We start from the raw sequence: 14,329 nt of genomic DNA, 5'->3' as shown, positions 1-14,329 counted from the left end.
TTCGGCACAGTGAGAGCCAAATGACGGCTCTCACCGCTGCCGCTAAACTCCGAGGCGGCGTTAAATACTATTCCCCCCTCTGAGTTGTCGCAACTCGGAGGGAGATGTAAGCCATCAGAGCCCCGAATTACCGCTATGCGCCCCTGCGCAGCATAGCATTGCTGCTATGGGGTGCCCAGTTTTGGCGCTCGGCTCTCATTGCGCCGACATCAGCTGGTCCGATATAATTAGTGTACATGTGATGCTTTACACAGCTATTTTGGGTGTATTCTCTTTCAGCTTTACAACAGTTTCCCCTCAGTGGTTGGCTTACTCCCAGGCAGCCATCAAACACTTTTTAAAAACTTGGAAAAGCTGGAAGATCTCATAAAGGAGGCCATCTTAAACCAGAAGCAGGAACTGGACATCAATGACCAGAGGACCCTTTATGATGCCTTCCTGGCCAAGCAACAAGAGGTACAGCTTCCTTCACTTCTTTAGAGATACATGGTTGAGGAATCGATGAACAGTAAAACTGGCTTCTGCTGCTGTCAATGTGGAACCAGGAACAAAGATATCGGCATAGATTTTGGCAGTACTGAGGCAAATAAGGTATTCATATTTTAGGAGTTGAAGGATCAGTTTAGGTTAGTGTTACGGGAATATCAGTGCAAGGCAGTTACAAGATGGTGTCATAGATGGCAGCCTTGGCACACAGCTCCATTTGCACAAAGGGGGTAATTAGTGTCTCAGCAATGTGGATTAGTTTAACCCCCCCTAGAGGCAATCTTGAGCTGAGCTCGGGCTGAGATTCACTTACCTAGAGCGGTAAGCCCGAGCTCAGCTCGGGCTAGCCCAAAACCGCCACGCGCTGGCATTTCCTGGCGCTGCCAGTGGGACCCAGGCTTCTCCTCCCGGCCGATGGAATCCCCTTTGCCTTCATTCTTCTTCCAGGGATCCCCAGCGGCCAATCAGGACGGCCTAGCGGCGGTGCAGCGTGACGTCATCGGGGGCGGGGAAAAAAGTTAAAGTGGACCCAGACTTTTGCACAGGAAAGAAGAACTATGCAGATCTAAATATATATACATATAATATACATATATACAGAGAGAGAGAGAGAGAGTTTAGCATGTCTAGTTCCTCCTCATTTCTCTCCAATCACAAGTTGTAATTTCATCTCTCCCCGTGCTATGGCACAGATGGCAGATAAGCTCATTTGAAAGCACAGGATGTTAACAATATAGCCATTTGATCCCTAACTGCTTCTGAGCTAAGTGCGTCTGCCTTATTGTTTTTGCCTGGATTTTGACTACCCTCTGCCTGCCTTATTTTTAGAGTTTCCCAATGTTTTAAGGGTATTCATAAATGTAATGAATTCAACAATTTTGTGTTCCAGTCTTTTATTTATATGCATATGCCTACCAGGCTTTAATTCTGATATATTTTGGTGAGTTATGACTTAAGAATTGGAGGCCTAAAATTCTTTAAAAAAGTGTACCACTTCTGACATTTATAATTCCAGACAGAAATGCACCGCCAGGGAGGTTAAAGGACACCCGAGGTAAAAATAAACAAATGAAATAAACAATTGTATCTATTATTAGAGATGGCCCGAACCTCCAATTTTCGGTTCGCGAACCTCCCGCGAAAGTTCGGTTAGCGTGAACTTTCGCAAACCGCAATAGACTTCAATGGGGAGGCAAACTTTGAAAACTAGAAAAATGTATGCTGGCCACAAAAGTGATGGAAAAGATGTTTCAAGGGGTTTAACACCTGGAGGGGGGCATGGCGGAGTGGGATAGACGCCAAAAGTCCCCGGAAAAATCCGGATTGGTTGCAAAGCAGCGTTTTAAGGGCAGAAATCACATTGAATGCTAAATTGCAGGCCTAACGTGCTTTAAAACATCTTGCATGTGTATACATCAATCAGGGAGTGTAATTAGAGTCCTGCTTCACTCTGACACACCAAACTCACGGTGTAACGCACCGCAAACAGCTGTTTGTGTAGTGACGGCCGTGCTGGACTGGTGCGCACCGTGGCGAGAGTGCAGGCCGTGGCGGTTTTCAAGCCCATATGGACGCTAGGCTGTTGTAGCTCAATGATAGAACAACAGTGACTGAGCGTCCAGCTGATCAAATTTGCTCTGTCCACAATGAAGCAACGACCTTATTATCTTTGGTGTGCCCCACCCCAAACACACTTATATAGCTGGTCATTGCTTCATTGTGATACGCAAGCCCCTTCACCACAGCAAGGTAATGATCACGAAGGGGAATGGGCACATGTACATGCCTTTTGTTTTGTTGTTGCAGCTGCAGTGCAGCCAGAAAAATTAGGCAGGCATGTGCACGCATAAGAAAAATTAGTATAGCGGCCGATGCTAGCAGCAGCCTAAAAAGTTCAGGAATCCGCCTGGAGTCCTGGACCCTGTTGGTGGTGGCAGAGAAGACAAGCGGCCTGCAGGCAGAGATGCTGTGTGGGGAGCGACTTAGTCTTGGGGCAGGCAGCCAGTCACACGCGTGCAGGCAGAGATGCTGTGTGTGGGGACTGACAGTCTTCGGGCGGGCAGTAGCCCTCCGGGATCCATGCCTCATTTATTTTGATAAAGGTGAGGTACTGAACACTTTTGTGACTTAGGCGACTTCTCTTCTCAGTGACAATGCCTCCAGCTGCGCTGAAGGTCCTTTCTGACAGAACGCTTGAGGCAGGGCAAGACAGAAGTTGGATGGCAAATTGGGACAGCTCTGGCCACAGGTCAAGCCTGCGCACCCAGTAGTCCAAGGGTTCATCGCTGCTCACAGTGAGGCCAGGTAGTCGGCTACCTGCTGGTCCAGGCGTTGGTGGAGGGTGGATCCGGAAGTGCTAAGGAATGTCCGCATGTCTGACATCACCATGAGATCGCTGCAGCTCAACACAATAGCAAACTGGCTGGCTGTGAGTTAGGACAGCAGTGCCACCTCCTCCCTTCTGCTGTGCAAGTCAAATGAAACACTGCTGCTCTCCTGCCCCTACTCACTCTCTCCCCTCCCCCCCCCCCCTCTCACTGTTAGACTCCAGTCCTCACACAGCACAACAAGCTGCTTTTCCCCAATGATAACTTGTTCACCTCACTCTCCTCACACCTCCTGCTCTGGCTGCATGCTGTTAGAGTAAACACAGTACAAAAGTGCTGCCCCTGTAATCTCTGCGCCTGATGCAAATGTTTCACCTTGCCTCATGAGAGAACCAGCCCTGAGTAGGGATAATTAATAGAACATAAGTAGCAAAGAAAAGAGTCTCATATTTTTTATTTTGAGTTATATAGTTTTTTTTTTATATAACATTGCGTCATCCTGTCATATATACAATTACAAACAACACTCCGCCCATATGCAATTAACCTTTTCTCCTGAGTTTTCTCCTAGAAGCTGGGCCGGACTTGGACATTTTACCGCCCAAGGCCCACTGCTGCCAACCCTGGTCCCCCCCAACCACCCCATCCAGTGCATCACCTCTCTTGTGTGCTCCCCTGTCCCATTTGTTCCCCGGTCCTGTGCTCTCGTCTTGTGCTCCCTCCATCCTGCGTACTTCCCTGGTCCTGTGCTCTCGTCTTGTGCTCCCTCCATCCCGTGTACTTCCCTGGTCCTGTGCTCTCGTCTTGTGCTCCCTCCATCCCGTGTACTTCCCTGGTCCTGTGCTCTCGTCTTGTGCTCCCACCATCCCGTGTACTCCCCTGGTCCTGTGCTCTCGTCTTGTGCTCCCTCCATCCTGCGTACTTCCCTGGTCTTGTGCTTTCGTCGTGTGCTCCCTCCATCCCGTGTACTTCCCTGGTCCTGTGCTCTCGTCTTGTGCTCCCTCCATCCTGCGTACTTCCCTGGTCCTGTGCTCTCGTCTTGTGCTCCCTTAATCCCGTGTATTTCCCTGGTCCTGTGCTCTCGTCGTGTGCTCCCTCCATCCCGTGTACTTCCCTGGTCCTGTGCTCTCGTCTTGTGCTCCCTCCATCCCGTGTACTTCCCTGGTCCTGTGCTCTCGTCTTGTGCTCCCCTGTCCCATTTGTTCCCCTGGTCCTGTGCTCTCGTCTTGTGCTCCCCTGTCCCATTTGTTCCCCTGGTCCTGTGCTCTCGTCTTGTGCTCCCTCCATCCCGTGTACTCCCCTGGTCCTGTGCTCTCGTCTTGTGCTCCCTCCATCCAGTGTACTTCCCTGGTCCTGTGCTCTCGTCTTGTGCTCCCACCATCCCGTGTACTCCCCTGGTCCTGTGCTCTCGTCTTGTGCTCCCTCCATCCTGAGTACTTCCCTGGTCCTGTGCTTTCGTCTTGTGCTCCCTCCATCCCGTGTACTTCCCTGGTCCTGTGCTCTCGTCTTGTGCTCCCTCCATCCCGTGTACTTCCCTGGTCCTGTGCTCTCGTCTTGTGCTCCCTCCATCCCGTGTACTTCCCTGGTCCTGTGCTCTCGTCTTGTGCTCCCTCCATCCCGTGTACTTCCCTGGTCCTGTGCTCTCGTCTTGTGCTCCCTCCATCCCGTGTACTTCCCTGGTCCTGTGCTCTCGTCTTGTGCTCCCTCCATCCCGTGTACTTCCCTGGTCCTGTGCTCTCGTCTTGTGCTCCCTCCATCCCGTGTACTTCCCTGGTCCTGTGCTTTCCTAATTGTGTGCTGTGCTCCACGGTTTGCCCCTGTGGAAGCAGGGCGGCCGCGGAGTGGGTTTGTGACTGCTGTGGTTTACATGTTTGGCAGGTAAACTGCCTTAGTGTTCCAGCCCGCGGCCTGCCCCTTGTTTCCTGGTGCCTTAGGCCATGTTCTTTGTGGCCTTGTCTCAAATCCGGCCATGCCTAGGAGATAATTTTTCATCTTCTCTTTACAATAACTTTTTAGCACTTTGCAATTGAAAAAGTACCAAAAAGTAGATGAAAAAGTACTATCAGAAATATTGGCCTCGATTCATAAAGCATTCCCGCATGCGGGAATGCTGAAAATGGCACACTTTACCGACCACACAGCAGAATCTTTATTCATAAAGGCTTTTTCCGCATGAAAAGCCGACTTTCGCGAGCAGAGTGATAAATCACCGCCTTGCGCGGTGATTATCATAGCAAAAGTAACAAGTAGTCAATTCATAAAGATTAGAGGTAGCGGTATGCGGACGGGTATTACCGCTACCTCTGATGTGGCGAGAAGCGTGCGGGATACATTGCAGTGAATGGGACAGACCTCCCAAGCAGCTGCAGAGAGAACACCGCACGGAGGGACTCTGCCTGCTTCTCCTGTTTCCGCATGTCTCCCGACAGCCTAACGCCTGCCTACAGCGGAATATCTCCGCACGCCTGTCACAACTAGCAACATTTTTATGAATTACCACCCTGAAGGCGGAAATACCGACAGCGGTGTTTCCCCGCTCGACGTTACCTTCCCGACAGCACTTTTATGAATCGAGACCATTGTGTGTGTTTCCTTGCTTGCTGGTGGTTTAAAAGGCACTATATTGACAAGGCATGAACATTTCACCAAGGAGAAAATGTAGGAGAAAAAGTGATTTGCAAATGGGCCTCTGTATTTTAAACTATGAAGCAGAGCAGAGCTAATAACCCTTTGAACTCCCTTGCAGTAAAATGTTATCTGAAGCTGTTTTTCACTGTTTCTTTGATGTATAAGTGCTTCAGAAAACAGCACTGTACTAGCCGCCCAAGCTTGGTTGGAGAGCTGGTAGAAGCTCTTTTGCATAAATAACAATGCCTACTGTAGTAGAAACAATATGATACTCTTACTTTTCCTATTAATAGGTTAAAGGAAATCTGAAGTGCAAATAAACTTGTCATTATATCACAAGTTTATTTGCACTTCAGATTTCCTTTAACCTATTTTGGTTCCTGGACATAGAAACTGCATCCAGGAACCATGCGTGCTACCGCGCGCTCCCGCGGGCGATCGCGCGCATGCACGCGCGCTCCTGGCCCGCGGTTCGTTAGCCAGGCAATCAGTGAATCGGGCTATGGTGCCCGATCACTGATTCCTCTCCCCCGCTGAAAAAGCGACAGCTTCTCTCAGAAGCTTTGCTTTTTCTGGCTGTAACATACCCCATGCATCGCTCTAAGCGTGTGTTACGCTTAGAGTGATGTCATGTAAACAAACTCATGGCCGCCATTTTGTGGCCAAAAAGTAAAACTACAACTAAAAGTAAAAAAAATAAAATTCAAACACACATTTACATTATAAATCACTTGTTTACATCCCACCCTCCCAAAACTACCCAAATAAAATGTTTAATATAAAAAATAAAAAAAAACATTACAATTAAAAAACATGTAAATATTTACCTAAGGGTCTAAACTTTTTAAATATCAATGTAAAGATGAAATACTTCTATATATTTTTTATTTTAAACTTGTAAATAGTGATAGATGCAAAACGGAAAAAATGCACCTTTATTTCCAAATAAAATATTGTCGCCATACATTGTGATAGGGACATAATTTTAATGGTGTAATAACTGGGACAAATGGGCAAATATAATACGTGAGTTTTAATTATGGAGGCATGCATTATTTTAAACCTATAATGGCTGAAAACTGAGAAATAATGATTTTTTTCTGTTTTTTTCTTATTCTTCCTGTTAAAATAAATTTACAGTAAAGTGGCTCTTAGCAAAATGTACCCCCAAAGAAAGCCTAATTGGTGGCGGAAAAAACAAGATATAGATCAGTTCATTGTGATAAGTAGTGATAAAGTTATAGGCTAATGGATGGGAGGTGAACATTTCTCAAGTGAAAACGACGGAACGCGAATGGGTTAACCACTTCGCATCCAGACCTTTTTTCCCACTTATGGACCAGATCAGTTTTGACAGTTTAGCTATATCCTTATTTAATCAGAAATAACTTTATCCCTACTTACGACACAGAAATGAAATATATATAGTTTTTTTCAAGACAAACTAGGCTTTCATTGTATGCCATTTTTTTCCCTCGAACAATTTTGTTTTCTATGAATTTTAATGGGAAAACAAAGAAACAAATAGAAAAAACATTTATTTCTCAGTTTTACCAATTCCAGTTTAAAAATAAAAAGTGCGACTGTAGACAAAAAACACAAATTTTGTTTGGCTATTCTTACCGTTTATCACAAAATTTAGATTATGTTCCGGTCACAATTTATGGTGAAAATATTTAATTCTGAAATAATGCTACAGAGTGTATTTTTCACGATGAAATGAGAAAATAAAAGTGATTTTAATAGTAAAAATCAATCTCATTAGCTCAGGAAACATATATTCCCATTCACCAATTAGTGCTGCATCAGATAGTGCCAGAAATGTGCACAGGAGCAAGCCCAATCCTGCCCAGCACTGCTTCTGCTACAAGACGTATATCTACTGACTTGTGGTTTAGATGAAGTCACAGAGGACGTATATCTATTGACTTGTGGATAAAGTGGTTAAGCATTTGGAAATATGGCATAACACATCCTGGTTCCAACAATTGGTATTAATATAAGAGGCATTAAGTATGCAGTAGGTATTCAGTAAAAATTCCATGCAAAACAAAACTGAGATTCTTTGTTCACCATTATTTTTTGCTAAATACTATAGGATAATGATTCCCTGTGAATAAGTAATTGTAATTGTTTTACATTGAATCTATGCAGGAGAAGCCAAAATCTATTTTCTGCTTTGATGGCGACAACCTGCTGGTTCTACTGTCTGACCTTTTTCTTGGAGGGATAGAGACTGTCTCCACCACTCTGCGCTGGGGTCTTCTGCTAATGATCAAATACCCTGAAATACAAAGTAAGAAACAAAAGAATTTAGACGTAAGAAATCAGTGTTTTCTTATCCATAATAAAATGGTGCAACTTAGAAGAGAAAATATGGTTTCCCACATCTACAGTGTTCTGCCGCTAAGTTTGTTGTTTAGAAGGAGCAGCCTTGTTGTGAATCATAATCCTGTTTTCTTGACCGGACAGAAAAAGTCCACAATGAAATTGACAGAGTGATTGGATCGGCAAGAGTCCGGTTAGAGCACAGGAAGCAGATGCCGTATATCGATGCCGTCATTCATGAGGTTCAGCGATTTGGCGATATTGCACCTTTGAGTCTACCACACGCAACTGCTACAGATGTCACATTCAGAGGATACACCATTCCAAAGGTAAACGCCTTTCACCGTCCTCCCCCGCCCCCAAAGCCTGATGTTATAGCCAAAGTCTTTAGAGAAAATATTAGTTCATCTCATAAAGTTAGCCTGAAGCCTGAGGATGGGGAAATGAAATTAGTTCCAGACCCCGGATAGTCTTTCAGGCCCCTCTGTTGTCCAATGTGTTGCTGTCCCCCATTCGAAAGATCCCTGACTACACTGGCTAGACGATAGTAGCCAGATTTACCATAAGGCACTGTAAGCATATATCTACAGGTGCCTGATGGTGGAATGGCGGCTCACTCCACTCCCTGAGTTCCTTCCTCCTCCTTCCCTATGCAAAGTCCTGATAAAAGTGTCTATCAGAGGTTACTCACCCTGCTCTTGGCATTCCACTGACAAGATCTTCCTTCAGTCAGGGACACCTCTAGCTACTTAATCCTAAGGGTACCTCAGGCTACCTAATACTAAGCGACATTTGTAGCTACCTATGACGTGCAAGGGAAGTAAGGGAGAAGTGACAGTTGGAACAGCCAGCACACTTGCGGTGCAAATAGGCTCTTGTGATGTAAATCCGGGCCTATAGACGAGTCGTAGGCTCCCTTCCTCAATTACGCTCCCATGGCCCGGGAGGATTCAGCACATGTGCAGCTGCAGGTCTTTAGGAACTGTGAATGATCAGAACTAGAGATGCGCATTCCAATTCCGCAGAATTAAAATTTCTTGGAAATGACATATCTGCATCGGAATGCGGCAATCATAGTGCGGTAAGAGGATTTTGGCAGAAACAGAGGAAATTTCCATGGAAATCCCGTTATACCGATAATCGATAATTTTAAGCCAAAAGTCTCGGAATGGATAAGCCAATCAGAGACAGAGCCGGGACAAGGTCCTCCAGCACCCAAGGCTGAGACACCAAAGTGCGCCCCTCCATCCCTACTACCCCAGCTGTCACACACTGATTGCTATTAGACTAAGAGGCGCCACAGGGCCCACAACCTCCCCAACACCTTAATATCTAGTTATCTGGCTTGCAGTCACTGCCATGTATCCCCTTTTCTTATTTCTTTCTGCTTCATACACAATTAGGAATGACAGCTGAATGAATTCTGCGCCCCCTCCTACACTGCGCCCTGAGGCTGGTGCCTCTCCAGCCTATGCCTCGGCCCGGCCCTGATCAGAGAATTAGGATTCAAGATTCAAGCACTTTACTCAAGACTAGACCTAAGGCCCGTTTAAAAACGGGCGCTAGGCTGTGTCCGCGACCCCCATTAGCTCATTAGCACGCTGTGTGCGCACCCCACGCGCGCACACGCCTGCCCCCCTTCTGGGCCTGTCCTTCCCTGCTCTCAAGAGCCGCGCGTCATTCCCCCAGGGCAGTGTCTCTGAGTCCCTGCAAATGCGCACAATGGAGAAAACACACACACGGGTAGTAATGTGATAAGCGGAAATTTCTGTGGAAATCCCCTATACTAATATTCTGTAATTTTAAGCCAATCAGAAGACTCCTGATGAATAAGCCAATTAGAGAACGAGGACTTGTAGTGCAGACATTTTCACGGAAATTGGCGGAAAGTGGAAATCTGAATACCATCGGTATACCGCAGAATACCGTTGGAATAAAGCGGTAGCGGTAATCGGCATTTGCGGAAGGCCATCCCTAATCAGAACACACGGGCCACAGAGTTGCAGTAGCCTGCAACTAGTCTAATTAGCAATCTTTCTGATTTGCGACACCAGGAGGGAACTGGGAGGAAAACAAGGGACCTGATAGACTGCAGAGCCTGAAAGATTCCTCAGGTAACTAAAACTCAAAACTTTTTTCTCCTGCCTTAGGTTTCCTTTAACAAATATGTTGAATCTGTAAACACACAGACAAAAACAGCTAACTTCATGCATAAGTCATATTACTGTGTTTTGATTTCCCACAGGGCACCACGGTTATCCCATTGCTGTCCTCTGTCCATATGGATAAGGCCTACTTTGCAAAGGCAGACGAGTTTTTCCCAGAACACTTTCTAGACTCAGAAGGGAATTTCAAGAAGATTGAGGCCTTCATGCCATTCTCACTAGGTATTATATTTTTCAGACTATAAGACCCTCCTGACCATAAGACATACCTAAGTTTGAAGAACAAAAAGCAGGGAAAAAATATTCTAAACCTGGTATTCCATGGTGCAGGGGCGTCTTGTGTTGAGCCCATTTTAAATAAATCCATCCAACACAATAATATTAGAATTAATGCAATTGCCATTGAACATAGTATAGCTTTCTGTTGTTGCAATTCTTTGTTTATAAAGCACACCCTATTTTTGCAGTTGAAGGATATGACAGCAAGATAGCAAATACTGAATATAAACATGCAAAACATCTAAACTAAAATCCATGTGTAATAAAATTAAAATCAGAGGAGCACTGGACATAAATCATTGAACAATCTTGATTTATTAGTAAAAATATTTCCGTTACAGATAAAATGACCATGTACCAATAATTTCCAATAATCCGGATGAAGACAACTGTGTTTGTTGAAACACGTCGATTTGATTTATATTGGGGCGCCCCATAAATCTATTGGAATATTACTGCATGACTGTCACTCACTGAATATAGGTTTATTCATTCCCAAGTGAGACCAGCCGAGATCAGTAGAGTAGCCACATCCTGAATGGGCTGGAACGCAAGGAAGTACTAACAGCTGAGTGAGACGCACAGGGGAAGTGACGTCTCTGATCCAGGAAGTAGCCGGAGTGACTGAGGGCATTGCCGCGGTAACTGGCAAGCGGCTCATGGAGAAGACGGGATTGCACTGGCTTATAACCAACTCCGAGAGAGGATTGTTGAGGACTGTATCTACGGTGATCCGGAGGTGGTGGGTGAGTGAGTAACTTTAGAGCGGCGCTCGTTATTCTGTCATTTGGTAACGGCAGGCTGGACTCTATGCTCCTTGCTACATATACAATAGTCAGTGGTGTAGCTAAGGAGCTATTGGCCCCGGTGCAAGGTTTACATTGGGCCCCCCCAAATGTTCTATACATAATAATTGATACAGCGCACCAAATCCTGCCAAGGACAACCACAGTGTCAGAAGTGCAAGGAGGGGATGGGGAACAGTTTATTAATGATTACTACTAATAAAAGCACCTATAAAAGTAATTATTACCACCAGCATACGACCAATAGAGAGCTAATACTGTGGTTGAGGGTGGGCCTCTCAGGGCCCCTCTTGCCCAAGTGCCCCGATGCGGTCGCTACCTCTGCACCCCCTTATTGCTACGTCACTGACAATAGTGCAATATCTATATCTCTACCTTGTGACTGCAATACATGTATGAGAACACTGAACCCTTTGGAGGACACAATACGGATGTTTAACTTGGGAGAGTACATGGACTTTTATTGAGCTCTAGTGTTTTAGAAACTCGATTTTTTTCTCTTTTTTGATCTGAACAATTTATAGTAATTTTTGTACTTTTGGCACATATTTTTAGGAGGACATGAGCTAGCTCCCAGCGAGTGTGTGTGATAAATCGAATGATTGGCGTATAGTCATTTTATCTGTAACGGAAATATTTTTACCAATAAATCAAGATTGTTCAATGATTTATGTCCAGCGCTCCTCTGATTTTAATTTTATTAGCCTATTAAAATATAGTTGGAGACGGGGTACTCCTACGTTTTGAGGTAGCAGCAGGAAGAAAGCTCTCTCTTCCTCTTTTCAGAGGTTCATCTTATTGTGTTATTCACTTATACATGTACATATCTATATTGGATATAAAATATAATTGTTGGCAGCGCCCCTTAATCACTTGTAAAATCCATGTGTACCATGCAATTAAAACCAGACATATCACAAGCTCCATAGGTACCACACCTTGTGATCTAATTATCTATAAAAAAAAGCCTTTAAAATGTACATGGTCAGGGTCCTCAGCAGCAGGTGACAGCAGTTAGCACCCAGGTAGGCTCTCTGATGGCTTGATGGGGCAGGCCAAGTGTAGCAGACACTGCACATCCGACCACGGGTTGTGACTTCCGGTTCAGAAGCCATGATCACCTAAAGTAGCAGCCGTGGGCTGCCTGCATGTGGGGTCTGGTGCAGTAGTCACCGCAATATGGCTGCTATGTGTTTGGAATCTGTCTTCAGTGGTGGGAAGGTACAGAACCCCTGTAGACTTATTGGATACCAGGATCTGAGGGATTCCACAGAGACCAAGTACCAAGGGTCTAGCCCGATTAGTTGCACCAAAGTTAATATCTCGGCTTTGGAAAGAGCTATGAACTTCGACAATATCTTAAAACGTGCACAATTTCATCTACGCTTGAATGTGTTATTACCGTAGGGATGGTCAGTGCCGTTCTGCTACAATCTTACCAAAAAATGACTGGGTATATTTCCAATATGTGCTGCGCACCTAAAGAGTCATGCTGAGGCTGGTACCAAAAAGTCTGCGTGACCCAAGTTCTCAAAAGGCCCTCCTGCTGTGGGTTCCTGACTTCTACAGCAGGACAAACCAAATGCCACTGCTCAGATGGAAGTCCCACTTAGCTGAGAAATAAGACACTTTTGAACCGGTTAATTGAATACAAACATTGACCAGAAGAACAAATTGAATCCCATGAATAGACCTCTGCTATCCGCTAGCATAGACAGACAGACGTTAATCACAATCGGTGCAGTAAACTGATTGCGATTGGTTTTTTTTCCACGGCTCGTCCGTGACAGCGCCGGCTCTGCACGGATTGTGGGGGTACACACCTGGCCGTAATTTCGGACCATAAGACGCAGTGACTTTTTCACCCCACTTTTGGGGGAGAAAAAGTAAGTCTTATGGTCTGAAAAATACTGTAATATTTGTTAAAGTGTACCTGTAAAGGAAAAAGTGCCCCAAAAGGGATACTCACCTTAAACGATCCCAAGCCAAAGCTTGGGATCAAAATCAGATACTCTCCTTAAGAGGGGGAAGCCTCAGGATCCTATTAAGGCTTCCCTCTCTATTCAGATGTCCCTCGTCGCTTAGCGCAGCTCCCCTCTAGATCGAGGCTACACTCTTTCTGGTCTTGCATATAGTTTTTATATGAACTACCCTTCTTACCTTCAAAAAAAAATGTAAGCAGACATCGTTGTCATTGGGGCTCCTCCCCTATCCCTATATATTCACAATCTATGTCTATGTTTGTATTGTGTAGTGTATGTATTTAATAATCAATGATGGGCTCTTGTACTCTATTTTCCCAGGTAAGAGAAGCTGTGTTGGAGAGAACTTGGCAAGGATGGAGCTCTTCCTGTTTTTTACATCACTGCTGCAGAACTTCACCTTCCACGCCCCTCCCGGTGCTGAGGTGGACCTCACCCCTTCTAAAGGGTTTACTAATGTCCCCTTACCATACAGTATCTGCGCTGTATCTCGCCACTAGAGTGAATAGAGCCTTCATCTAATCAACCTACTGAATCACAGCTTTTGCATATACACAGCATTCTAACTCCTAGTTACATTGCTCTGTATATGCTGTCCGCCATACACATGCTGGGTCCACGTGGAATACACGCTTGACCGCCTCATGCACACACCATATGAATGGTAAAGGTGATCTTGACTTCCATGGGACAGATCCAGATATTTGATATATGGTGTGACGACAAGAAGTATAAAGTGATGGTCCAGTTATATACTCTGTGGATGTAAATTATACTTTTTTTGCCTCTGATTAACCGCTTGCGGACCTTGGTAATTGAAATTGACACTATGTTTGGGAACTGTTATCCCTGCCAGGGCATAGATCTCATTTACCATCCCCGCACGCTCCTGTGACTCATGCCACTCTACCGTAGAGATGTCACGAACATAGAATCTTCACTTCTGCAAATGTTTGCGAACAGGCAAATCTGTCGAACCGCCAAAGTCTTCATTGGGCAGGCGAATTTTAAAACCTACAAAGAATGTTTCTGGTCACAAAAGTGATGGAAAAGTTGTTTCAAGGGGTCTAACACTTGGACTGTTGGGGGATCAAACACCTGGACTGTTGGAGGATCCATGTCAAAAGTCCCACCAAAAATTATGGAGTTGACACAAAGTCGGGTTTTAAACCCTAAAGGGCAGAAATTACATTATGCAGAGCTCTGGGTGTCAGTGGGCTGTGGAGTGTCTCACACAGAGAAATGTATTAGTACTATCAGAATACAGTGAAATAATGCACTGGAGTGGTTCTCTGCAACAGCAGTAGTGTGCACACAGCTCTTGGTGT

The 14,329-nt window shown here is 45.3% G+C and overlaps 1 protein-coding gene across 1 annotated transcript in view; it reads left to right on the top strand.

Annotated features, from left to right (window-relative positions):
• LOC137571251 (cytochrome P450 2F2-like) overlaps positions 1-13,720 on the top strand; it is a 57,214-nt gene extending 43,494 nt beyond the window's left edge. Inside the window, exons 6-10 of the mRNA XM_068280126.1 lie at positions 280-456; positions 7,596-7,737; positions 7,914-8,098; positions 10,015-10,156; positions 13,323-13,720. Coding sequence (XP_068136227.1) covers positions 280-456; positions 7,596-7,737; positions 7,914-8,098; positions 10,015-10,156; positions 13,323-13,501 — 825 coding nt within the window. The 3' untranslated portion in view covers positions 13,502-13,720. The remainder of the gene's footprint in view (positions 1-279; positions 457-7,595; positions 7,738-7,913; positions 8,099-10,014; positions 10,157-13,322) is intronic.
• The last annotated feature ends 609 nt before the right edge of the window (positions 13,721-14,329 follow it).

The sequence above is a fragment of the Hyperolius riggenbachi genome, chromosome 4 (assembly GCF_040937935.1).
Source record: "Hyperolius riggenbachi isolate aHypRig1 chromosome 4, aHypRig1.pri, whole genome shotgun sequence".
Lineage (NCBI taxonomy): Eukaryota > Metazoa > Chordata > Amphibia > Anura > Hyperoliidae > Hyperolius > Hyperolius riggenbachi.
The sequence above is the reverse complement of the archived record's forward strand: the minus strand, read 5'-3'. Positions and strand labels throughout refer to the sequence as shown.